Below are 26,787 nucleotides of genomic sequence, written 5' to 3'. Positions count from 1 at the left end.
TGCACTTCCTGGGGAAGATGGTGGCAGCAATGGAGGCAGTTCCTTTCGCGCAGTTTCACCTGCGTCCTCTTCAATGGGACATCCTACGCAAATGGGACAGGAAGCCGACGTCCCTCGACAGGAACGTCTCCCTCTCTCAGGCGACCAAAGCTTCCCTTCGGTGGTGGCTTCTTCCCACTTCATTATCGAAGGGGAAATCCTTCCTACCCCCATCCTGGGAGGTGGTCACGACGGACGCGAGTCTGTCAGGGTGGGGAGCGGTTTTTCTCCACCACAGGGCTCAGGGTACGTGGACCCAGCAAGAGTCCTCGCTTCAGATCAATGTTCTGGAAATACGGGCAGTGTATCTTGCCCTGAAAGCGTTCCAGCAGTGGCTGGAAGGCAAGCAGATCAGAATTCAGTCGGACAATTCCACAGCGGTGGCATATATCAACCACCAAGGCGGCACACGCAGTCGGCAAGCCTTCCAGGAAGTCCGGCGGATTTTGATGTGGGTGGAAGCCACGGCCTCCACCATCTCTGCAGTTCACATTCCAGGCGTGGAAAACTGGGAAGCAGATTATCTGTCGCCAGGGCATGGACGCAGGGGAATGGTCCCTTCACCCGGACGTGTTTCAGGAGATCTGTTGCCGCTGGGGGGTGCCGGACGTCGACCTCATGGCGTCCCGGCACAACAACAAGGTACCGACGTTCATGGCACGGTCTCAAGATCCCAGAGCTCTGGCGGCAGACGCCTTAGTTCAGGATTGGTCGCAGTTTCAGCTCCCTTATGTGTTTCCTCCGCTGGCACTGTTGCCCAGAGTGTTACGCAAGATCAGGGCCGACTGCCGCCGCGTCATCCTCGTCGCTCCAGACTGGCCGAGGCGGTCGTGGTACCCGGATCTGTGGCATCTCACGGTCGGCCAACCGTGGGCACTACCAGACCGACCAGACTTGCTATCTCAAGGGCCGTTTTTCCATCTGAATTCTGCGGCCCTCAACCTGACTGTGTGGCCATTGAGTCCTGGATCCTAGCGTCTTCAGGGTTATCTCAAGACGTCGTTGCCACTATGAGACAGGCTAGGAAACCAACGTCCGCCAAGATCTACCACAGGACGTGGAAAATTTTCCTGTCGTGGTGCTCTGCTCAGGGTTTTTCTCCCTGGCCTTTTGCCTTGCCCACTTTTCTGTCCTTCCTTCAATCTGGACTGGAAAAGGGTTTGTCGCTCGGCTCCCTTAAGGGACAAGTCTCAGCGCTCTCTGTGTTTTTCCAGAAGCGCCTAGCCAGACTTCCACAGGTACGCACGTTCCTGCAGGGGGTTTGTCACATCGTTCCTCCTTACAAGCGGCCGTTAGAACCCTGGGATCTGAACAGGGTGCTGCTGGTTCTTCAGAAACCACCATTCGAGCCAATGAAGGATATTTCTCTCTCACGCCTTTCGCAGAAAGTGGTTTTTCTAGTAGCAGTCACTTCACTTCGGAGAGTGTGTGAGCTAGCAGCGCTGTCATGCAAAGCCCCTTTCCTGGTTTTTCACCAGGACAAGGTGGTTCTGCGTCCGGTTCCGGAATTTCTCCCTAAGGTGGTATCCCCCTTTCATCTCAATCAGGATATCTCCTTACCTTCTTTTTGTCCTCATCCAGTTCACCAATGTGAAAAGGATTTGCACTTGTTAGATCTGGTGAGAGCACTCAGACTTTACATTTCTCGTACGGCGCCCCTGCGCCGCTCGGATGCACTCTTTGTCCTTGTCACTGGCCAGCGTAAAGGGTCACAGGCTTCCAAATCAACCTTGGCTCGGTGGATCAAGGAGCCAATTCTCGAAGCCTACCGTTCGGCTGGGCTTCCGGTTCCCTCAGGGCTGAAGGCCCATTCTACCAGAGCCGTGGGCGCGTCCTGGGCTTTGAGGCACCAGGCTACGGCTTAGCAGGTGTGTCAGGCGGCTACCTGGTCGAGCCTGCACACTTTCACGAAACACTATCAGGTGCATACCTATGCTTCGGCGGATGCCAGCCTAGGTAGACGAGTCCTTCAGGCGGCGGTTGCCCACCTGTAGGAAGAGGCCGTTTTACGGCTCTCTTACGAGGTATTATTTTACCCACCCAGGGACTGCTTTTGGACGTCCCAATTGTCTGGGTCTCCCAATGGAGCGACAAAGAAGAAGGGAATTTTGTTTACTTACAGTAAATTCCTTTTCTTCTAGCTCCAATTGGGAGACCCAGCGCCCGCCCCTGTTTTTTTGTGTACACATGTTGTTCATGTTGAATGGTTTCAGTTCTCCGATATTCCTTCGGATTGAAGTTACTTTAAACCAGTTTATAATTCTTTTTCCTCCTTCTTGCTTTTGCACCAAAACTGAGGAGCCCGTGGGAGCACGGGGGGTGTATAGGCAGAAGGGGAGGGGCTTAACACTTTTAAGTGTAATACTTTGTGCGGCCTCCGGAGGCATAGCCTATACACCCAATTGTCTGGGTCTCCCAATTGGAGCTAGAAGAAAAGGAATTTACGGTAAGTAAACAAAATTCCCTTCTTTCGTGGCTTATGGTAAGGATAAACCCACAAAATCATAAACCTTGCATAACTTCAGTAGATCACTTATTAGAAAAAAGTAAAATGATCAAAATACTGACCTCATATCCACTGTTCTTGGGTTTGAAATACTACCTGTGTTTTGATGAGGACAGCTGCAAGCTTTTATATTGTTATGGACATTACTACAAGTCACTTATATATTTTGGTTTCAGCTGTTGCGGGTGGCGTTTGATGAGGAAGTCCCTTCTGAGATCTCTGAAGGTTTCCGCAAGCAGCTGCATAAGCTGAGGTATCCTCAAGATGTGCAAGGAACTTTCCCATTCAGTGTTGGTCTCTCCCTACAACATGCTGTTCAACCTAGAACCAAGGACAAGAATCCCTCCATCAAGTGAGTAGGCTCAATAACTGTTAGAAAGTTATATGTTCTTTCCAGTGCTATAAGTAAGTAGCAAACCTCTTGATTTCCTTCCTTATGTACAGTTAGGTCCAGAAATATTTGGACAGTGACCAAATCTTTGTGACTGGGCTCTGCATATGTTTTTGTTTTTATTTTAAAATGAGATGCAATTCAAGTATAGACTTTAAGGTTTAATAAAGGGGTTACACAAAGTATCATGTGAAATGTTTAGGAATTGTAACCATTTTTTCTACAAAGCCTCCTCATTTCAGGGCTCAAAAGTAATTGGGCAAATGTACTTTACGATAAATAAAATGTTTATTTTTAATACTTTGTAGAGAATTCTTTGCAGGAAGCCATGGGCGTCACTAAACGCTGCGTTTCCTCCTTTGTGATATTCTGCCAGGCCTTTACTGCAGCCGAGTTCAGTTCTTGCTTGTTTGTGAGTCTTTCTTCCTTAAATCTTGCCTTAAGAATATGAAATGCATGCTTGATAGGGTTGAGATCTGGTGATTGACTCAGCCATTGCAGAATATTCCCCTTCTTTGCCTTAAACTCCTGGGTTGCTTCCGCAGTATGTTTTGGGTCATTGTTTATCTGTACTGTGAAGCGCCATCCAACAAATCCTTCTGCATCTAATTGAATCTGAGCAGAATATATAGCAGAATCTGTAGCCCTCTACACTTAAGAATTCTTCTGTCTTCAGTCACATTATCAATAAGTACTAGTGACCCAGTGCCATTGGAAGCCATGCATGCCCTGCCATCACACTGCTTCCACCATGTTTTACAGAGGATGTGGTGTGCATTGAGTTGTTCCCAGCCCTCTACTTTCTTCTTTCCATTATTCTGGTACAGGTTGATCATAGTTTTATCTGTCCATACAATGCTTTTCCAGAAGTGGGCTGGCTTCTATAGATGTTGTTTTGTTTTTTTTTTTGGTTTTTTTTTTTTGTATTTGTCTTTTTGTAAAGTCTGATCTGGCCGTTCTATTTGTAAGGCTGATTAATGGTTTGCACCTTGTGGTGAACCCTCTGTAATTTAGTCTTCTCTTTATAATGAACTTGGATATTGAAACACTTACTTCCTTGGAGAGTGTCCTTTACTTGGGTGAATGTTGTGAAGGGGTTTTTCTTCACTGTGGAAAAAATTCTGCGATTATCCAGCACTGATGTTTGTGGTTGTTCAGGCCTCTTTGAGTTCCCTACATCACTACTGTTTTTGTTTTTTTTTTGTTTGTTTTTGTAGAATGTACCATACTGTTGATTAGGCCTCTCCGAACATTTCTGCTATCTCTCTAATGGATTTCTTCTTTTCTTTGTCGCTCCATTGGGAGACCCAGATAATTGGGTGTATAGCTTCTGCCTCCGGAGGCCACACAAAGTATTACACTTTAAAAAGTGTAACCCCTCCCCTCTGCCTATACACCCTCCCGTGCATCACGGGCTCCTCAGTTTTATGCTTTGTGTGGAAGGAGGCACACATCCACTCATGAATTCTCAGATTAGTTATATCGGTTGGAAGAAAACTGGGCCCCCACGGGGCCCCCGGCATGTTCCCTTCTCACCCCACTAAGTCGGCGGTGCTGTTAAGGTTGAGGTACCCATTGCGGGTACAAAGGCCGGAGCCTCATGCCGTCTCCTTCACCATCCCTTAGCGGCTCTGGGAGAAGTGGGATCCTGAGCGGTCATCCATTCACTGGGACCGTGCTCCCTCCGCAGCCCCTGTGGGAATCTGTCGGACAGGAGTTTATTTATCCTCAGGGACCGGGCCCTGCATCACTAAGGTACTCTGTATCCCCATGGGGGATGTGCATGGAGCGCCTCATCCCGGACGCTGCAGCAGCTGATTATTTGTGACGGCCGGCGGACTTCCGCGCCAACCGCGCCTGTTTGTCGGGCGCGGTCTTAAATTTAGTCCCCGGCTTCAATTGCGGCCTAGTAGCAAAACTCCCGCCCCCGGGCCTGTCTATCAGGGGTAAGGGCGGGACGGCCGGCCTGACGTCGGCTGTGAGGGCCGGAGCATCCTGTATGTTTCCTCCCCCCTCACTGATCACTGTGGGGACTCCAGATTCCCGCACTTTTTCTAACGCCGCCCACGGCTCCACTCCTCCCCTGAGAGCTCCGGCAGCCATTTCTTTGGCATTCTGCCTGTGGAGGATTTCCTGGAAAGAGCTCTGCAACGCTGGGAGACCTAAGGCAGGGAATCTGGAGGACACACACTCCGCTTTTTAGCGGTCGGTAAGCCACACCGGTCACCCGGTGCTGGTCCCCTTAGGGTGCCGGAATAGATACTATATATATATTTATATATTTCTGTTCGGTCGGGCTGTATACCCTTCCCATATACCCTCAGTGATCATTCTCCTAGGAGACAACAGCATGTCGTCCACAAGGAGCAAGGGTGCCAAGGCACAGGGTTATTTTGCGACCTGTACCTCTTGTGCGGCTAAGATACCTGCGGGTTCCACCTACCTTCACTGTGAGCAATGCTCAACCCCTGTTTTGCTTCCTCAACCCGAGCCTCGGTCACTAGTGGGCCCCTCGGCTCAGGTAGAACCCCTTGCTCCCCCTGTCCAGGCGGCAGGGACAGAGTTTGCAGTTTTTGCTGAAAAACTCTGAGTCACTCTCACAATCCATGGCTCAGTCTATGGACAAATGGTCTGCCAAGCTGCTTGAAGCTTTGCAGTCCAGACCGGTCCTTACACAAGCCCCGGGCCCTGTTGGATCTTCACCTCCAGGCCCCTCTCTGTCCGCGCCACAGCACATTCCCAGGGGGGGCCCTAGGTCTCACGTGGAGGACTCCGGCCCGGACCACAGTCCCAGACCGGCTAAGCGGGCCCGCTGGGAATCTTCCCCGACTTCTTCACGCTGCTCGGGTTCCCAGTGTGAGGACTTTCTGGAGGACGAGGCGGACGTCGCAGCTCAAGGCTCTGACACTGACGTTGCTCTCAATCTTGATACACCTGAAGGGGACGCCATAGTAAATGACCTTATCTCGTCCATCAACCAGGTGTTAGATATCTCTCCCCCGCCACCAGCGGTAGAGGAGTCGACTTCTCAGCAGGAGAAACACCAGTTTCGGTTCCCTAAACGTACACTGAGTGCGTTTTTCGATCACTCTAACTTCAGAGATGCTGTCCAGAAGCCCAGAGCGGTTCCGGACAAGCGCTTTACTAAGCGCCTTACTGACACACGTTACCCCTTCCCCTCTGACGTTGTTAAGGGTTGGGCTCAATGTCCCAAGGTGGATCCCCCAGTCTCTAGATTGGCGGCTAGATCTGTGGTATCGGTTGCAGATGGATCATCGCTAAAGGATGCCACTGACAGGCAGATAGAGCTCCTGGTAAAATCCATCTATGAAGCCACGGGCGCGTCTTTTGCCCCGGCCTTTGCAGCCGTGTGGGCACTACAAGCTATCTCAGCTTGTCTGGCTGAGATTAATGCGGTCACACGTAATTCTGCTCCGCAGGTTGCGTCTTTGACTTCTCAGGCGTCAGCTTTTTCTTCCTACGCCATGAACGCAGTTTTAGACTCTGCTAGCCGTACAGCGGTGGCATCCGCTAACTCTGTGGCAGTCCGCAGGGCCATGTGTCTGTGCGAATGGAAGGCAGACTCGGCTTCCAAGAGGTTCTTAACCGGTTTGCCGTTTGCTGGTGACCGCTTGTTTGGTGAACGATTGGATGAGATTATTAAGGAATCCAAGGGAAAGGACTCCTCCTTACCCCAGTCCAAACCAAAGAGACCTCAGCAACGGAAAATACAATCGAGGTTTCGGTCCTTTCGTCCCTCCGCCAAGCCCCAATCCTCTTCGTCCAGCAGGCCGGAGAAAGGCCAGAGGAACTCCTATGCGTGGCGGTCCAAGTCACGCCCCCAAAAGGCCGCAGGAGGCACTGCTTCCAAGGCTGCCTCCTCATGACTCTCGGCATCCCCGAACCGCATCCTCGGTCGGTGGCAGGCTCTCCCGCTTTTGCGACGCCTGGTGGCCACATGTTCAAGACCGATGGGTGAGAGACATTCTGTCTCACGGTTACAGGATAGAGTTCAGCTCTCGTCCCCCGACTCGTTTCTTCAGAACATCTCCGCCCCCCGAGCGAGCCGATGCACTTTTTCAGGCGGTGAATGCTCTGAAGACAGAAGGAGTTGTGATCCCTGTTCCCCTCCAGGGACATGGTCGCGGCTTTTACTCCAACTTGTTTGTGGTGCCAAAGAAGGACGGCTCGTTCCGTCCCGTTCTGGACCTCAAACTGCTCAACAGACATGTGAGCACCAGACAGTTTCGGATGGAATCTCTCCGCTCTGTCATCGCTTCGATGTCACAAGGAGACTTCCTAGCATCGATCGACATCAAGGATGCTTATCTCCATGTGCCGATCGCACCCGAACATCAACGCTTTTTGCGTTTCGCCATCGGGGACGAACACCTTCAGTTCGTGGCATTGCCTTTCGGCCTGGCGACAGCCCCACGGGTGTTCACCAAGGTCATGGCATCTGTTGTGGCGGTTCTCCACTCTCAGGGCCACTCGGTGATTCCCTACTTAGACGATCTTCTGGTCAGGGCACCCTCTCAGATGGCGTGTCAAAACAGCCTTTCCTTCGCTCTGGCGACTCTCCAGCAGTTCGGGTGGATCATCAACTTCCCAAAATCCAAGTTGACACCGACCCAATCACTGACGTACCTTGGGATGGAGTTTCATGCTCAGTCAGCAGTAGTCATGCTACCGCTGGACAAGCAGCTTTCGCTGCAGGCAGGGGTGCAATCTCTTCTTCGGGGTCAGTCACACCCCTTGAGGCGCCTCATGCACTTCCTGGGGAAGATGGTGGCAGCGATGGAGGCAGTGCCCTTCGCGCAATTCCATCTGCGGCCACTCCAGTGGCAGATTCTCCGCAAATGGGACAGGAGGTCGACTTCACTCGACAGGAACGTCTCTCTTTCCCTTGCAACCAAGACGTCACTTCAGTGGTGGCTCCTTCCCAACTCTCTGTCGCAGGGAAAATCCTTCCTACCCCCCACCTGGACTGTGGTCACGACGGACGCGAGCCTGTCAGGGTGGGGGGCGGTTTTTCTCCACCACAGGGCTCAGGGAACCTGGACTCCGATAGTCATCCCTTCAGATCAATATTCTGGAGATAAGGGCAGTGTATCTAGCCCTATTGGCCTTTCATCGGTGGCTGGAGGGCAGGCAGATCCGGATCCAGTCGGACAACGCCACTGCCGTCGCATACATCAACCACCAAGGCGGCACTCGCAGTCGTCAAGCCTTCCAGGAAGTCCGATGAATTCTGCAGTGGGTGGAAGCCACAGCTTCCACAATCTCCGCAGTTCACATCCCGGGCGTAGAAAACTGGGAAGCAGATTTTCTCAGCCGACAGGGCATGGACGCGGGGGAATGGTCTCTTCACCCAGACGTGTTTCGAGAGATCTGTCGCCGCTGGGGAACGCCGGACGTCGATCTCATGGCGTCACGGCACAACAACAAAGTCCCGGCATTCATGGCCCGGTCTCAAGATCACAGAGCTCTGGCGGCGGACGCATTAGTTCTGGATTGGTCGCAGTTTCGACTGCCCTATGTTTTTCCTCCTCTGGCGATGCTGCCCAGAGTGCTGTGCAAAATCAGGTTCGACTGTCGTCGCGCCATTCTCGTCGCCCCAGATTGGCCGAGGCGGTCGTGGTACCCGGATCTGTGGCATCTCACGGTGGGTCAACCGTGGGCGCTCCCAGACCGCCCAGACTTGCTGTCTCAAGGGCCGTTTTTCCATCTGAATTCTGCGGCCCTCAACCTGACTGTGTGGCCATTGAGTCCTGGCTCCTAGCGTCCTCAGGGTTATCTCAAGATGTCATTGCCACTATGAGACAGACCAGGAAACCAACGTCCGCCAAGATCTATCACAGGTCTTGGAGGATCTTCTTATCCTGGTGCTCTGATAAGGGTTTTTCTCCCTGGCCCTTTGCCTTACCCACTTTTCTTTCATTCCTTCAATCCGGAACGGACAAGGGTTTGTCTCTCGGCTCTCTCAAGGGACAAGTATCGGCACTATCCGTATTTTTTCAAAAGCGTCTAGCCAGGCTTCCGCAGGTTCGCACGTTCCTGCAGGGAGTTTGCCACATAGTCCCACCTTACAAGCGTCCGCTGGAACCCTGGGATCTTAACAGGGTGCTAACGGCTCTTCAGAAACCACCTTTCGAGCCGCTGCGGGATGTCTCTTTTTCACGTCTTTCGCAGAAGGTGGCATTTCTAGTGGCAGTTACATCGCTCCGTAGAGTGTCGGAGCTGGCAGCGCTGTCATGCAAAGCCCCCTTCCTGGTTTTTCACCAGGATAAGGTGGTTCTGCGTCCGGTCCCGGAATTTCTCCCTAAGGTGGTATCCCCTTTTCATCTCAATCAGGATATCTCCTTACCTTCAGTTTGCCCTCATCCAGTTCACCAATGTGAAAAGGATTTGCACTCGTTAGATCTGGTGAGAGCACTCCGGCTCTACGTGTCTCGCACGGCGCCCCTGCACCGTTCAGATGCGCTCTTTGTCCTTGTCGCTGGCCAGCGTAAGGGTTCGCAGGCTTCCAAGTCAACCTTGGCTCGGTGGATCAAGGAACCGATTCTTGAAGCCTACCGTTCTTCTGGGCTTCCGCTTCCTTTGGGGCTGAAAGCCCATTCTACCAGAGCCGTGGGTGCGTCCTGGGCATTGCGGCACCGGGCTACGGCTCAGCAGGTGTGTCAGGCAGCTACCTGGTCTAGTCTGCACACTTTCACGAAACACTATCAGGTGCATACCTATGCTTCGGCAGACGCCAGTCTAGGTAGGCGAGTCCTTCAGGCGGCGGTTGCCCACCTGTAAGAGGGGGGTCGTTTTCGACTCTTTTTATCGAGGTATTCTTTTACCCACCCAGGGACTGCTTTTGGACGTCCCAATTGTCTGCGTCTCCCAATGGAGCGACAAAGAAGAAGGGAATTTTGTTTACTTACCGTAAATTCCTTTTCTTCTAGCTCCTATTGGGAGACCCAGCACCCGCCCCTGTTCCCTTCGGGCTGTTTGTTCTTTTGTGTACACATGTTGTTCATGTTGAATTGTTCTTTTGGTTCATGGTTTGCAGTTCTCCTAACATCCTTCGGATTGAATTTACCCTAGACCAATTTATAAGTTTCCTCCTTCCTGCTTTTGCACCAAAACTGAGGAGCCCGTGATGCACGGGAGGGTGTATAGGCAGAGGGGAGGGGTTACTCTTTTTAAAGTGTAATACTTTGTGTGGCCTCCGGAGGCAGAAGCTATACACCCAATTGTCTGGGTCTCCCAATAGGAGCTAGAAGAAAAGGAATTTACGGTAAGTAAACAAAATTCCCTTCTTTTTCAGTCTGATAGTATGTTTCTCTTCCATTGAGTGCTCCTTTGCCCGCATGTTGTGCATTCATAGCAACAGCTTCCAAATATGCCACACCTGGAGTCAGCTCCAGACCTTTTTTTCTGCTTAATTGATGATGGATTAACGAGCGCATAATGCATGTAGCCCATTAAAGAGCTTTTAATATAATTGTCCAATTACCTTTGGTCCTTTGAAAAAGAGGCAACTGTATATTAAAGCACTGCACTTCCTAAACCCTTACTCCAATTAGGATGTAAATACCCTCAAATTAAAGATGAGTCTGCACTTGAAGCCCGTATTAGTTATATAACTGTGTATCTTGAATATGTTTTGGTAAACACCTAAAATGCTAAAACTTGTGTCACTAGCCAAATATTTCTGGACCTAACTGGAAGTCTATATGAAAAGACTTTTTGCACAGTCATGCTATGCACTTACATTTCCTGCTTTATTCGCCGCTTTTTTGGATCCCATATTGGAAGGGTTTTAGAACATGTTTTTGGTCTAGTAATGTACTGATAATACAGGTTGTCCTCTCGGACTTGACCATATATATTCAGTGCTACACATCACAAAGACTCTAAACCATGATGACTACTTGTCAGTCTTCTCAATGCTTATCATAGATCTTTTGAACTTCCAATCAAAAAATGCCTGTATGTTGTATATAATAAAATCTGCATTTAGTTTACTATTTAGGTTGTAACCTACAGTAGCAGTATTACTTGGGGCACAATTGAAGGGCTATGATGCATCTCCATCTGTTTGGGACTTAATACACAGTTTTCTGAATTGAAGTTGGGACTATTGTAAAAGAACCATACCTAATATGTACCATACTAAAATGATTTATTCAGTGTTGTCTGTGCTCTGGTGGAATTATTTCCTCTTTGTGTCTTGATTCTATCTATCTGTCCTTGTGCCATAAATCAGTGTGTATATGTTGTCAAACTCGTAGTGTAATCCACTGTGTTCTCTAGTGACCGCCTATCTTTCTCTGTAGTCCCCTCCATGTCAGTGACGTGTTCCAAGGCCACCTGGCACTGGGTTTATCTCTTGGCAGCTTCCATTCAGAAAAGTAAGACCCAACATTTATGCCCAACTGGTCATGGTTTCATGGTGACTAGCCATTCTTCCTGGGTGTTCAGCTGCTTCCTTTCTGTCCTAGTTTTACCCTGGTATCAAGAATTCCAAATCTACCAATATTACCATCAGTCCTGAGTTATAATACTATCTCGAATTATGGGAAAAGCTTTATATGGGTGCTACTGGGATATGCTGTAATTTGTATGAATGTAATGGGACGCTATGGAGATACTAGAATGGCAGTGGTGATCCCCTAAGGGGGGGGACAAATAACCATACATTTTTATCACCTTCCCAACCAAGGGATTTTCCATTTATTTATTTTTATTTTTTTTTTGCTCCAGTCTTCCAAGAACAATAACTTTTATTTTTTCCATCGACCTAGATATATGAGGGTTTATTTTTTTGCGGAACAAGTTTTCGTTTTGAATTACCTCATTCATTTCACCATATAATGTATTCGAAAACGAGTGGAGTGCCAGATTACAAGTGCGGTGAAAAAAAATAATTCCACCATTGTTCTTTTTGTTGTTGTGGTTGATTCTGTTGTTTTTTATGGCATTCATTATGGTGTAAATGGGACTTGTCAATATAATTCTCCAGGTCAGTGCAATTATGGAGATACCAAACTTGAATATTTTTATTTTTTTGTAGTGTTGCAGAGGCAAAAAATACTACAGTTCTAACGTTTCGATTTTCTCCCTTTACAGCTCACTTACACGGTCATGCACAGTGCGCCTAATGAAGCCAGGGAGCGAACACCTGGCTTCAAAGGTGAACTGATGTGGCTGAAATGAGCCGCGCACATGTGCAAGATTTCCATGAGATGGTGATGGCGTCGGCTTGTGGAAATCATTTTATCACTCGCATAGAGGCGGGATAACACGGAAGGAGGGCTGACTAGTCTGGGGAAATAACGCCCCTTTGATCACACAAGGCCCTAATTGGCATAGGAACAGCGCGGTTTATAAGTCTTTTTTTTTTTTATGCATTCATATTAGTGAATAGTGTTATACAGGGGTGGTTAGGTAGGGAATTTGGGCAAACAGGTATGAATGCTGCGGGTTGGAGGGCATGGGGGACCTCACAGGTTACATTTAAAAGACTTGAACCTGTGACCATCTGATCACTTGTATTACATACTGCAATGCTACTGTATGCCAGTATATACAAACAATCGTAGTCTTCTATGAGCACCAGCCATGGGCAGATGTTTATGGGAGAATTGTCATGGCAAGCACGGTAGTCTAGCAGCCTTTATGACATCCTATCTGTAACCAGGATCATGCAACCCCCCTTCAATTAATGCTATGTAAATGCCATTGTTAAAGAGTGATAGTGGCAATTAAAGATTTAGCTGTGGTTAGTGCCCATCTCCACCCACTGCTATTAGAGACATATGCTGACTGTGTAACACAATCAGTTTCTACCAAGAATGATACAAGATCAGTACATCATATGTCGAGAAGGGGTAATGCAACCTGTCTAATCATTATTTCACTCGACAACATACTATGAAGCCAATCGGCATGCCCCCATACACACTAGAATGCTAGCCCATCTCCACTTTTTAGTTATAATATATAGCAGTTTTGTCTTTAGTAATTAATATTATTCTCAGATCTATTCAATTTGTCACATTATCATTTATACATATCCCCCACATGTTACACAGTACAGCACCCATAATGCATCTATTGTCTGTCTGTTATAAATGGGGCTTATAGTGTATGTATACATGCACACTGCAGTCTTCCTTTCTGGGCATAAGCGGAGCAACGATGACATCAGAGAGCACACCCTCAAAGAAAAGATATCCTGTACATGCAGGAGGTTTCCAGAACAGAGAGATGACCCGGGCAGTCAAGAGAACTGTGTGAGGAGAGCCACCCTTAGCCCCGGCCTCGTTTTATAAGCTTTCTAGTAGCATTCCAAATAGAATGGGAACCTTATGGAGACCTGACAGCTTTCCTCTAAGGCACATAGAAGTGGTTAGTAATCCACCCTGTTAACAAGTGACTGTTATGTGCCTGTATTGCTGCAGCTGCTGAAATAATTCAGGTGCTGACAAGGGCAATTCTAGAATAATTATTTATTGGCAAGGACAAAAACGGTCAGGGGATTATGATTAAAATTATACTGATGCACGACAAATTTCACCACAAATTGGATCATAGGGGAGGAATGAACTACCTCCGATAATGCACTGACCCCTGCACTCTGAGAAGGGTGTGAGTTAAGGCAATGGGGTTCTCCTACTTTATACTGAAGAAATGGCCACAGAACTTTCAGCATTAGCTACTTTTGTTTTTCGTGGATTGTTAGTTTGTGGGTATGGTCTGCTCTTTCCTAATAACGGCTACATTGGTAGATGGATATGTGATAGCTGGAAGGATCAAACGTGCAGACCCTACAATGTAGTGGATTACAAGAACCTGTAGTCACGGGCAGAATGGAGTTTGTACTGGTACAGTGGACAGCTAATATCTAATTACAGATTTTAATTTTCCAAATCCCATGAAATGAGTGCTGAAAGATCGGTTAAAAATAATCTCCATTAAAGCACTGTTAATTCCATTAATTTTAGGACATGTGTTGAATTCCTAATTTAAAACTGACGGCAGATTCTTTTCCGTATGCTATCTGGTTCTTTTTGTTGTGGTTCTGTGTATTGTTTTCCTGCTATCGGCTACATTATGCTTTGTGGTGGATCCTTCTAATCTTGGGGCTTTTAATGTTTGTTTCTATAAATATTCTTTTCCTGTAATAAGCAATGACTTTTCTGTTGGATTGCATTGGTGTTTGTTCTGGAGCATTAGGCAAGACTCACATAGTCATATCTTAGTGGCTATTTTCCATTACAAGTGAGTATACCACTAAAATATGATCTGTGATCTTGGCCTTACTCTATATATGTGCAAAGATGCTGCTTGACTCCGTTGCCTTTATTTATAATTTGTCTTGTGGCATGTTCAAATTATTTCTTGAAGGACCATTTCTAAAAATCTTGTGAAGAATGCTAAGAAGACAATAGGTCGGCAGTATGTGACACGCAGAAAGTATAGTCCTCCATCCTGGGATCTCCGAGGAAGTCAAAATTCTCTGGAACAGCAGGGCGATGACATTTCAGGTGGGTATTCCTTCTTTTATCTTCTCTAACACAGTGTGCTACTAGTTCATCAACCATTATGTCTTGGCTCATAATGAAACCCACCTTTTATTATGAATATTGTGGATAGTGATTCAATTTAATTCTCCCAATACATTTTTTTTCCCTTGAATTGTAAATTGATTGCTGTGGTTTCATACCATTGATTCTACAGATTTAGGTAAACCATAAACTAACTGTGGATGACCAGCTAAATGTATGATCACAAAAATTAAGAGGAATTGTAAAGTAGGACTACCAGATTAGTCTTGTTTGTGATGTTATCTCGGTCGGGCAGATCAAAGTGCACAGGAGCACAATGGAGACCTCTCTGTGAAAGACTGATCTATTTTTAGGCCCCTTAAAGGCCCCTTTACACACTGAGACTTTCTAGCGATCCCACCAGCGATCCCAACCTGGCCGGGATCGCTACAAAGTCTCTGGTGAGCTGTCAAACAGGCAGACCTGGCCAACGACGCAACAGCGATCCAGACCTGCAGAACGACCTAGCTAGTCATTGGAGACGTTGTAAAGCAGCTTTTTGAAAGGGAAGTCGCTGTAAAGTCCCCTTTACACACTGAGACTTTCTAGCGATCATGCTGCACAGCGGGAAACAAAGGACCAAAGAATGGTCCTGAACGATTTGTAGCGATCAGCAACTTCACAGCAGGGGCCAGGTCGCTGATGTGTTTCACACACTGCAATGTCGCTGGAGAGGTCGCTATAACGTCACAAAACCGGTGACGTTACAGCGATGTCGTTTGCGATGTTGCAGTGTGTAAAGCCACCTCCGAGTTGGACTCTGGCCTAAACTCTGACCAGGCCACCAAGTTTCAGGATGTGGTGAACAGTCTAACCCTGGTGGGCAACCAGACTCTCCATGTCAAGGAAGAAAATTTGCCACTGACGAAGCCATCGATATCCTTCAAGAAGACAAAGCACCCCCTCAAGTATTTTCCAACCATAAAGAGTACGAGGGCATTTTATCCAAAGAATGGGGGCATCCGGATATCTTTTTTGAGGCAGGTGGCACATATCTCTGCCCACTTTTTGCCTCTTCCTTGCTCTCAAAATCTGTTTCTGCCTAGGGAAAGCTTTTTTGACAAGGTATTTTCTCAGGCGCTACCACCAACAAACTGTCGGACTTAGTGGACCAGATCTTCCATGCCAGGAAGTAAATTCTTTACACATATCTCAACGTTGCAGCCTGTTCTGCAATTGCACCCAGCAACATCGTGGCCATTCGCAGAGTTCTACGGCTCAAGGCCTGGAAGGCAGATACGGCTTTGAAACAAACTTCTATCTCCACCTATGCCTTCCAGGGCTTGACTCTATTTGGAACAATATAAGATCAGATTATCTCCGATGCTACCAGTGAAAAGATTACTTTTCTTCACCGAGGTAGAACCCAAATGCCCTCCAGACAAGAGACGCAGAATGCATTTTCATTCCTTTTGTGAATGCTCATTCCTGGGTTCTCTAACCATCGCAATGTATCTCCTTTCTAACAGGAGAAGAAGCAGCCTTTGTTCAACATAGCTGGAAAAAGAAGACATGATGAACCGCACAGCCAAGCGTTCATACGTTGATCTAATGCCAATAAGCAAAACTTTATATACCTGAACATGAGGTTCTTGGTTTAACATTCTGATCAGACTGTTCAAGCCAACTCCTTTCTGGAGGCACAGTGGCATCAATCCAAATCTTTGCATTCCAGGTGTACAGTTGTTTCTTCATATATTTCATTTTTTTGCAATTTTATTAGTACATTTTCACAAATTAATCACATTTCGTCCATTGTACTTAGTTATCTTATTACTATATAATATATATATATATATATATATAATATATATATATATATATATATATATACACCACCTCACATCGTTTTCCATTACACTTTTTTAACTATATGTTCCCCTGAGCATCTCATTTCACATTCTGTGTGCTCTCATTTATATGCCCCTCAGTCTAACATAGGGTCTGAGTGTTACTCCAATGACAACAGTAGCGGCTCTTGGGTCTATCCCAACTTTTTTTTTTTTTTTCTAATTCTCTATTTTTATTTGTTTTTATATCTTTTTTTATCTGTTTATCCTTTTGCGCTTTTAATATTGTGCAGTTTTTTAATCCTTTTTGAATAAAAATTGTTTAAAGTCCCGAACAATACAGTTGCAATATCGGTAACCCTTTGAACCTTGACTCAGAGGTAGTCTTCTTTTAGCTCTTCTTTGTAATACATCGGGTCTATTTAAACCATACCACTGTCAATGTATTGTAATTTGTTGCCTATTCTGAAGAAGTGGGGAATCACTTTGAAACGTGTCAATAAAGCACCCTTTCTCTTATTCCGTGGAATGGACCTTTATCTCATTCACAGCAGCACAAATTAAGGCACGTTTGACCAGGTTCCTGTTTTATTTCTAGTGGATTAGAATTACTTTTTGATCGATGTATTAAATCAAGATGGTCAAAAGGTGATTAATTGGAATAAAATAGTTGTTTTTAAAAACATTTGTCTGTGTGTGTGTAACACATATATTTCTGAATATATTATTTACAGATGAAACTATTTGACATGAAATCAGAATAAACCTTTACTGTTTTAGGTCAATTAGGATTACCAAAATTATTTAGATTTGCCAAATGCCAAAATAACGAGAATGTTTTAAGGCATTTTTATTACTTTCTGCAAAGTAATGTTTACATACACTAAGTGTAGTATGTCTTTAAACCATATGGGACAGCCCATATGATGTTGTCATGTCTTTGGAAGCCTCTGCTCGTTTTATTGGCAACATCTGAGTTAATTAGAGACACACCTGTGGATGTCTTTTAATGCACACCTGAAACACACTGCTTCTTTATGTAGCATCATGGGAAAGTCGAAAAATCAGCCACGATCTCGGTTCATCCTTGGGTGCAGTTTCCAGATACCTGAAAGTGCCTCATTCATCTGTACAAACAAGATGGGAATGTCCATCCATCATACTGCTCAGGAAGGAGACAGGTTCTGTGTATCAGAGATGAACATGCTTTGGTCAGACATGTCCATATGAACCCCAGAGCAAAAGCAAAACACCTTGTGAAGATGCTGGCAAAAACTGGTAAGATTGTGTCATTATCCACAGTGAAACGAGAACTGTATCAACATGGGCTGAAAGGCCATCTCTGACAGGAAGAAGCCAGATTAATGTTTGCAAATGCACACAGGAACAAAGACCTTAATTTTTGGAGACCTGTCCTGTGGTCTGACAGAATGTAAATTGAATTCTTTGGCCATAATGACCATCGTTACGTTTGGAAGAAAAAGGAAGAAGCTTTGAAGCCTAAAAACAACATCTTAACTGTGAAACACGGGGTTGGTAGCATCATGTTGGGTTGTTTTGCTGCAAGAGGTAATGGTGCACTTCACAAAATAGATGGCATCATGGGGAAAGATGATTATAACACTGAAGCAACATCTCAAGACATCAGCCGGGAACTTAAAGCTTGGGCAGAAATGGGTCTTCCAAATGGACAATGACCCAAAGCGTACTGCCAAACTGGTTGCAACGTGGCTTAAGGATAACAAATTTAATATTTTGGAGTGGCCATCAGAAAACTCTGATCTCAATCATATTGAAAATGTATGGGCAAAGCTGAAAAAGCAGGTGCGAGCAAGGCACCCTACAAACATAGCTCAGTTACACCAGTTCTGTCAGGAGCAATGGGCCTAAATTCCTACCAACTATTGTGAGAAGCTTGTGGAAGGATATCGAAAACGTTTGACCCAAGTCATATAGTTTAAGGGCAGTGGTACCAAATACAAATGAAATGGATGTAAACTTTTGACCTTGCAGAAAGTAATAAAAATGCCTTAAATCATGCTCTCTCTCCCCTTATTCTGGCATTTGGCAAATATAAATAACTTTGGTAATCCTAATTGACCTAAAACGGGAAAGATTTATTCTCGTTTCATGTTCGATAATGAGAAAAACCATCCACAGGTGTCTTTTGGCCCAGACCTATCTGTACAATATCTAAACACTAAAAAGCAAAATAAAAAAAATTATATGATCCTAAACAACTACAAATAGAATGAGGAATATACTGTATTTAATTTAACAGGGAATTTCTATATATAGTATCTATATCTATCTGTATTTGTATAGATAGATAGATATACAAGATAGATGAGTATAGAAATATTGAAATTGCAAAACCAAGTAGGAATAGTATTGGAATTATGGATATCACAGGATGGATAGACATGTTACTGGTCTAGAATTGAAAAAATAGAAACATAATTTTCAGAACATCTCGATGTATTCACGTTTAAGGGCCACGTGCAGAATTACACACACTGACATGCCTTGGCATACTATCAATGTGGTTATTAATGTTTGTCTGAGGAATGTTCTACTATGCTGAATGCGATACATGTATATAGATAAAAATACATAGAGCCAAAGCTCGATTGATTCCTTGTCGCTGTACATGGGAAGAGCATTTACATACTAAATACATGTATATTACAATGAACAAACTAACAGTAACAGACTAGTACAGAGGGATAAGGAGATAGTTGGTCGGGGGGCTTGGAGCAGCTCCGGTGGTAGTTAGATGTGTATGTATGGGTATATATACATACATGTATGTTATATTATATTGTATATTGTATTTTTGCAATCCTCCAGTGTCTGAAGATATGGAAAGAAGTACGTTGACCATCTCTACTTTGAAGGCCCCTGACAAGCAGGCGGGGGGCAATATGGCAGAGAGAGCATGTTGCCGTGACTACCAAAGAATGGGGCTTGGTACTCTAAGTAATAGCCTAACCCGTGCTAAAAATGAACCTTTCCGAATCTCAACAGTGAACCGCATGTATGCCGTTTGTAACAGGTGAGTATTACTCATTTAGAGGGTATTGTGTCTGGCTAAAATACTTATTTTCTTCTTGTATGTCTATTATCTAGCTATCCAGGGTTGCTGATTGTCCCTCAGACCATTCAGGACAACACTTTACAGAAGATCTCTCGCTGCTATAGACAGAATAGGTTTCCTGTGGTGTGTTGGCGAAACTCTCATAGCAAAGCTGTGCTTTTGCGATCAGGTGGACTTCATGGTAAAGGTGTGGTTGGACTCTTTAAGTCTCCTAACACAGCTGGCACAGGTTAGTAGCCCGTACAGTAGCCTGACATCTTTTCTGTATGAATGCTGGAACATGAACTGATGCTGGCACACAGCTCACTTTCTATATGATATTTTTTTTTGTATGTTGCAGTCATGAGAAATTTTAGCTAGCTTCCAAATACTGGGAAATATATAGGATTATCTTAAGCTTAAATACACTGAAAAATTAGCTTTACTTGCAATGCAACTTCAATATTTAGTAGCCATGCGGCCCCCTATTAACATTTTGGAAGTTCTTGTATGGTCCGAATGTGATTTTATATACTTATATTAATGTGACATTATATACTGTTTTCTTCTACTTGTTAACCTTGCTGTGCCTCTAGATTGTAATAATTGTGCTTAAATATTGATAGATTAGACTTTTATGGATATGGTGATACCAGATACATTTCTTTTTCTTTAATTTTGTGCTATCTTTCTTTTTTATGGAGGAAAAGAAGGGTGGTTTATATTTTTATATATGATACTGATTTAAGTTAGGAAAGCACTCCAAAAAGCACAACGTAATGATATGTGGGGACAATATGGTAAGAGCCCCCACAATTGGCACAAACTCAAAAGCATATTATATATACAAGAGAACCGAGAGTTTTTCATGTGCAAAAGATAGACAATTTTATTAGATACAGAGGGTGAGTTAACCATAAAATCACATAAAATCCACACTTTACACAGATCTGTGAGGCCCTTTCTGAGACCAAGCTGGGCTATACCACCCCACCACTGATCGGTAGATATACCAAAGACAGTATGGCATTTGCCTTAATGTGACGGGGTTCTGAGGGGCATTTGTATTGATAGGTGGACATTGAATTGAATTGTATTAATAATATGCACCGGATTGGGTGCACTACTATGTGATATCATTGTCACCCAAGACCATGCCCTGATATGGTGTACACCCCAGCTTTGGGTTTTGTAAAGTGTGGATTTTATGTGATTTTATGGTTAACTCACCCTCTGTATCTAATAAAATTGTCTATCTTTTGCACATGAAAAACTCTCGGTTCTCTTGTATATATGATACTGATTTAGTCTTACATATAAGCATAGGTCTTATGCAGCATATCACGAAGACCATCATGAAAAAACATGACTAGGACTATATATAAATGCAAGAGTAAAGAACTTTTATTGAAAAATAGATAACTTTAAAAACTACAGTCCAAGGAATCCATACAAGGTTAACAACCAAACAAAAGGAAAAATTCACGGGGCCGTTAGCTACCAATGATGAAGCACTCTCTGTGAAACGTTCGTCGAGTTGACTGGGCACTAGGAATACTCTCTTACTTTGGCTGGTACCACGCACTTGACCATGTTGTAATATTGCTTAAATTAAATTATATTGTGGAATTTGCTATAAATACAGCCCATATTTATTAAAATAGTGCAACTCATGATAAAATTGAAAACACATGACTTAAAGGAAACTGTCGTTGAAAATGATTTCTGATCTGTAAGCCAGATGGTAAAGAGGAAGAGGAGCTGATCACTTTCATGTACATTTTTTTTTTTTAAACTTGTTTTATTGAAGGTTAAGTATCACATCGAATCGATAATCAATATAGCGATTAGTACATGGAGGATAAAATTTGAACATTAGAAGGTACATAAGTATTCAATCAGAGGTCATATCCAAAACTTGTAATACCATATAGGCACAGAATAATATTATCAAATGCTGGGAACAGTGTCACACTGCCAGCATGAAAACAGATACATTCAATAAGAGTCCACCATCCGAGTAATCATTATGACAGAAAAAGAAATTTAAGACGAAAGGTCATATAAGTTTGAAGCCAGGGAACTGGGCGAACCCCCTGTCAAGGGCGATCTCATCCATCCGCCCCAGATTTTCTCAAGTTTAATTAAAGAACCCCTGTTCTTAAATACAAATTGCTCTAGAGGAATTATGGCATCCACAAGGGCAATCCAAGAAGCTCTGGATGGGGGCCTAGGATTCATCCAATTTAGTATTATGCCCTTTCGAGCCAAGAAAAGGGCTTTCTTTAGTAGCATACTCTCAGATTGGGATCAGGAGTTAATATGCAATACACCAAACGAACACAGGATCGGACTCATAGGGACCACTTTCTCCAGCACAGCTGCGAGCGTTGATGCAACTTCTGTCCAATAGGAGTAGACAGCACGACATTCCAATATCATATGCCAAAAGTCTGCACCGCCTCTCCCACACCTCGGGCAAGTGTCCGCAACTGTACTATTCATTTTATTTAGTCTTACTGGAGTAATATAGCTCTGATGGATAATATATAGCTGAATGAGTCTATTGTTAATTGCAGGAGAAACCAAGGTGTGGGATTCAATAATGTCGTCCCAAACTATATCATCTAACTCAGGGATTTTGGTTTTCCACTTCCCCAAGACTGGGAGAGGATTGTTCATGGCCTTGGCCCGAATGAGGGAATTCATATACATTTTTGTCTTAAAAGTTTCAGTAAAAATCGTAATTTGGGCATTGAGATCTCTATTTGTATGCTAGTCCAGTGGGTGGTCCTACTCTGTGACTGACAGTCTTCACTATATGACTGTGCATACAGAGATAGCTATAAATCATTAGTAGAACCATCCACTGGACTCGTATATACAAACACCAGAGACATCAATGTCGAAAATACAAGTTGTACACACACAGACCTGCTCAGTTTCTTCTCTATACCCCCTGCCCACAGATCACACTGCATGTACTATCTGCCATAAGTTACATTCAGAAGCATTGAAAATGATGGTCATTTTGTTGGTTTCTGTGTATTGTTTTCTCTTTTTTCTTCTCATTAAACTAGTATTCTGTATAGTAGTATTGCTTTTACATTCTGTGTCGTCAGGGCAATCGCAGACAGATTCCACATCACTGGAGCAGGAGAAGTACCTTCAGGCCGTAGTGAACTCAATGCCTCGTTATGCAGAAATGAGTGGCAGAAATACACTAAGCGCTTTCCCTTCTTCACATCTCTATGGTGAGCGATCTTCTATTTATAGAGGAAAATAACGTGTGGGGAAAAAATAGACAGTTTGTTACTGCTTGGACTGTGAGCCGCAGTGGATTTTGTTAATAAGTTGACACGTCAAATCTTAAGCTTGTAATTATGTCCGGTTACACAGTGCAGTTGCTTCTGCATTCATTATGCTTGCTCACTTAAAGGGGTTGAACCAAGTATGAATGTTATCCCATATCCATTGGCTAGTGGATAACGTGCCAGTGACTGGGTATCTGACTAGGACCCCTGGGAGCAGTGGTCAATGAGCGCACCTCCACAGCATTAATTCTCTATGGTACCACTGGAAAGAGCAGAGTGCACATTCAGCTGTTCATTAAGATCAAACGTGGTGGAGCTGCTCCTGATCAACCCACTGCTTCATTCACAGGAGGGTCTTTAGAGCCACAGTTCTTTGGATCAGAGGTGGTCTCACTGGTCAGACTATTGGTAGGGAAAAACGTCAAACCTGGTACAACCCTTTTAGCCTATTTCTTTCATACCTTTTCCATGTCACAGCCAATCTTTTGCTAGATATCAGTGCAATTCCATTTTTCGCTACTCATTGAAGAATGGCGTTATGTGCCTGGTGGGTGATGGGTGTATGTGCATGTGGCGATATGCTTGTTTACCTTTTCTTTAAAGGGCTAAACCCATCTTAAAAAGTAATAACATATCAGGATATTTCATCACTTTATGATCAGTGGGGGACCCCTAGCAATCCTGAGACTGCAGAGAACTCAGGCCTGTTTTATCTCTGCATTGCCTTCCCTAAGCAAGGAAAAGCAACTTGTTCTATTCGCTAGAATTGAGACATGCTACAGCTCCCTGAACAGCACACAACTGGTGAATTCTCCGTATATCTGTGGTTCTAGAGTTTATGGGGAAGGTGTTGGGCTGTCCACTTCATTTTTACTTTAATGAAGGGACATATAAACCGTTTACAATGTTAAATACATACTCTACTGGAGTCACCCAAACAAATGTAGAACACCTATGAATGGCTACCAATTTGTAGATAATATCCAAAAACTGGATAACAATGTGTATAATAAATATAGATTGTATTAATTAATTTATTTACCCACTACTGAAGATGAACATAAAACCAACCCCATTAAAAACAATCAAGTAGGCAGTGTGGTCAGTTGGCAAAGCACATGATGGCTAAGAGAATATATATGCATACAAAAATTCATACAAGGATGGGAACGTGATTATGTGATATGTAAATGAACATGAAATAGGTGGTCATAATACATAAACAAGAGGTTTCCCCATATACAAAATAAAGTCAATAAAACTATATTAGCCAAAATACATTATTCAACTAATAATAAAGTGCAGTATTATTCTAACCCACAGGACCATTTGAGAGACAAATCCCTTGCTGCCTTATAAGACATGTAAATTGCCCAGGTGCAAGACCTCCTGACAAAGCTGCAGGCAAAACGCGTATCCGGGCACTGGGCAATGTGGTCTTCAATACTGAAACCATGGTGTATCCTGGTGGGAAATAGCTATGATTGTACTTGGGCACTTTACATGTCTTATACGGCAGCAAGGAATTTGTCTCTCAAATGGTCTTGGTGGTTAGAATAATACTGCACTTTATTTATTATTAGTTGACTGATGTATTTTGGCTAATATTGTTTTATTAACTTGATTCTGTGCATGGGCAATTTGTTGTGCTACTACATGTATTATAACCACCTATTTCATGTTCATTTACATGTAATCATGTTCCCATAACATATATTGCCTGCTTCCTTGCCCCATTCTCCGATCTCCGCTCCATGCCCAATGAATTCTTCATAGCTTAATTCATTCTTCAGTGAAAAGCAGCATTCCAGCCGTCACCCAATACGATCCCATTTTTACCATGGTTTTCCTAAAAAATAAAATATTGTGGCAAATTTACCTTTCTAGGCAATATTCTGGATATTTGCTAATATTATAATCGTCAAATTTAACAACTGTTTTTGATGACATGAGGACTTCATGGCCTCAAAACTGTATTTTATTTTCCGACAAAAGCTTCTTCTCATCTAATAATACTTCTATATTACAATGATCTATTACTGCACCGTTGGCTTATAATAGCTAGGTGTCCATCCCCATTGGCTGATGTTGCAGGACTCCTCATACAATTTGAGGACGACAGGTTTAAATGAGTTTGAGCCATTCACATAAACCTACCAAGTAGACAATGGCATTAGGCTACGCACACATTGTTTAACCCCCATGTCAGTGGCTCCATCGGTATTTATGTATTAATCCCTGGAAAGTGGGCCATATACTGTACACCTATTTGAGTCGGGCTCCAAGACATGGATGACTGCTTATTGAAGCCCTTCTCAAATAGATGGATACAGCAGAAAATGCTCTGACAGGGCTCAATATGACTCTATTGGCTTCAGTACAGTAAATGATGGGGCATACACCAGTGTCCCCTTTTTCAAAGTTTCAGACATGTACCCCAACGTAGCCACTGATGGGGGGGGATCAAACATGATGTGAACCTGGCCTTAGAGATTCAAGATCACCTAAGACATGCAAACCATTTATACAAAGCTGGTATTTTTGCCGCAGATGCTCCAGACAAACGTCAGCCCAAGTTGGGTTCATTGATGAAGCAGGTGATGGGAGGGAAGGAGGACATTCGAGGAGGTAGGATTTTTACGTGTGCAAATATATACAGTTATTGGCTTATGCAAGGGATTTGAGGCTGTTGTATGTGTATAATCTGTATGATTTAGCGACCTTGAATGGATTTCATAAGCTGTGATGTGTGTGTGATCACTCATCATTAACACATTAAAAGACTTGCTTTGCTTGGTTCTCATAAAATTCCATGCTACATAAAACATCCAAACAATCAGTAGGTTAATAACTTTTTATAGTTAAAGGGCACCTGAAAGCTGGCACATGCTGACCGATCCATGGGCAGCAGTTTTTGGACAATGGCTGCATGATTTCAGCCATATATGTTTACCTCTGAAACGGTGTTGTATTTCAGAGAAAAACATTGTTTAATAGCAGTCAGGGACCAAGCCGCATGGGAGACCATTCAGACAGGAGGGTCCCTGGGGGCTTCTCTACGCCTGCTCCCCTATAGTGATAACTCTCTCCCTATACAGGCACGCAGGGAGAGACCTGTCACTCCAGGGCAGTGGGCGAGAAGAAGTCACCAGGAAACCACCAGTCTCACTAGTCTCCCGTGGCTATGAAACTGTTTTCGTATGAGTTAAACATACATGGTTGAAATCATACAGCCAGCATCTGATACATACCACCGGTGGAGCGGACAGCATGCATCAGCTGCCAGGGTCCCTTTAAAGAGGACCTATTGGCTTCAAGAAACACAAAACTTGTCAGTAGATGATAAGGCTTTTCTCACATGTCATTAGCAAAGCAGATGATTTCCCTCAGTATTCAGAGTGAGCGCAATATCTGGTAAGATTCGCTTCTTTGGGAGATGCCTTCTGTATGATGGAAGCTGACAATTCAACATCTGAATGGTGAGGTGAAGCCTTATGTTTAGATCTGACAATTTGATTTGTCTCACCATTTTTTTTAAACTTGCTGGTCTATATAATGTAATGGGAAAATCAGTTTGCCTTGGTTTCTTATAACTTCACCAAAGATAAAAAAGCAAAATGCAAATTTGGTAACAATTTACCTCACCTCCAATCGGGATCCTAAACTTTGTTTCAATAAATGCTATTTATCAGCCATGTAATAAGATGTCCTTGTGTATAATGTATCCCACATTAAGCTGGTGTCACACATGACGACGACAACGACGTCGCTGCTACGTCACCATTTTCTGTGACGTTGCAGCGACGTCCTGTCGCTGTCGCTGTGTGTGACATCCAGCAACGACCTGGCCCCTGCTGTGAGGTCGCCGGTCGTTGCTGAATGTCCAGCTTCATTTTTTGGTCGTCACTCTCCCGCTGTGACACACACATCGCTGTGTGTGACAGCGAGAGAGCGACGAAATGAAGCGATCAGGAGCCGGCACTGGCAGCTGCGGTAAGCTGTAACCAGCGTAAACATCGGGTAACCAAGGGAAGACCTTTCCCTGGTTACCCGATGTTTACGCTGGTTACC

General features: G+C 44.3%; 1 protein-coding gene across 7 annotated transcripts in view; it reads left to right on the top strand.

The window, feature by feature from the left end:
• The window catches only part of SBF1 (SET binding factor 1), a 209,865-nt gene that overhangs the window by 159,996 nt on the left and 23,082 nt on the right, over window positions 1-26,787 (top strand). For 3 of the 7 annotated variants that reach the window (XM_075345418.1, XM_075345419.1, XM_075345416.1), the window contains 7 exons: window positions 2,722-2,897; window positions 11,264-11,338; window positions 14,337-14,476; window positions 19,177-19,381; window positions 19,456-19,652; window positions 22,525-22,656; window positions 25,267-25,344. In XM_075345418.1, the coding sequence (XP_075201533.1) occupies window positions 2,722-2,897; window positions 11,264-11,338; window positions 14,337-14,476; window positions 19,177-19,381; window positions 19,456-19,652; window positions 22,525-22,656; window positions 25,267-25,344 (1,003 nt within the window). The remainder of the gene's footprint in view (window positions 1-2,721; window positions 2,898-11,263; window positions 11,339-14,336; window positions 14,477-19,176; window positions 19,382-19,455; window positions 19,653-22,524; window positions 22,657-25,266; window positions 25,345-26,787) is intronic. The other 4 variants (XM_075345422.1, XM_075345421.1, XM_075345420.1 and 1 more) reach the window with 2 other exon arrangements.

Source organism: Anomaloglossus baeobatrachus, chromosome 4 (genome assembly GCF_048569485.1).
Source record: "Anomaloglossus baeobatrachus isolate aAnoBae1 chromosome 4, aAnoBae1.hap1, whole genome shotgun sequence".
NCBI lineage: Eukaryota > Metazoa > Chordata > Amphibia > Anura > Aromobatidae > Anomaloglossus > Anomaloglossus baeobatrachus.
Note: the sequence above shows the minus strand (reverse complement) of the source record. Positions and strands in the feature narration are given on the sequence as shown.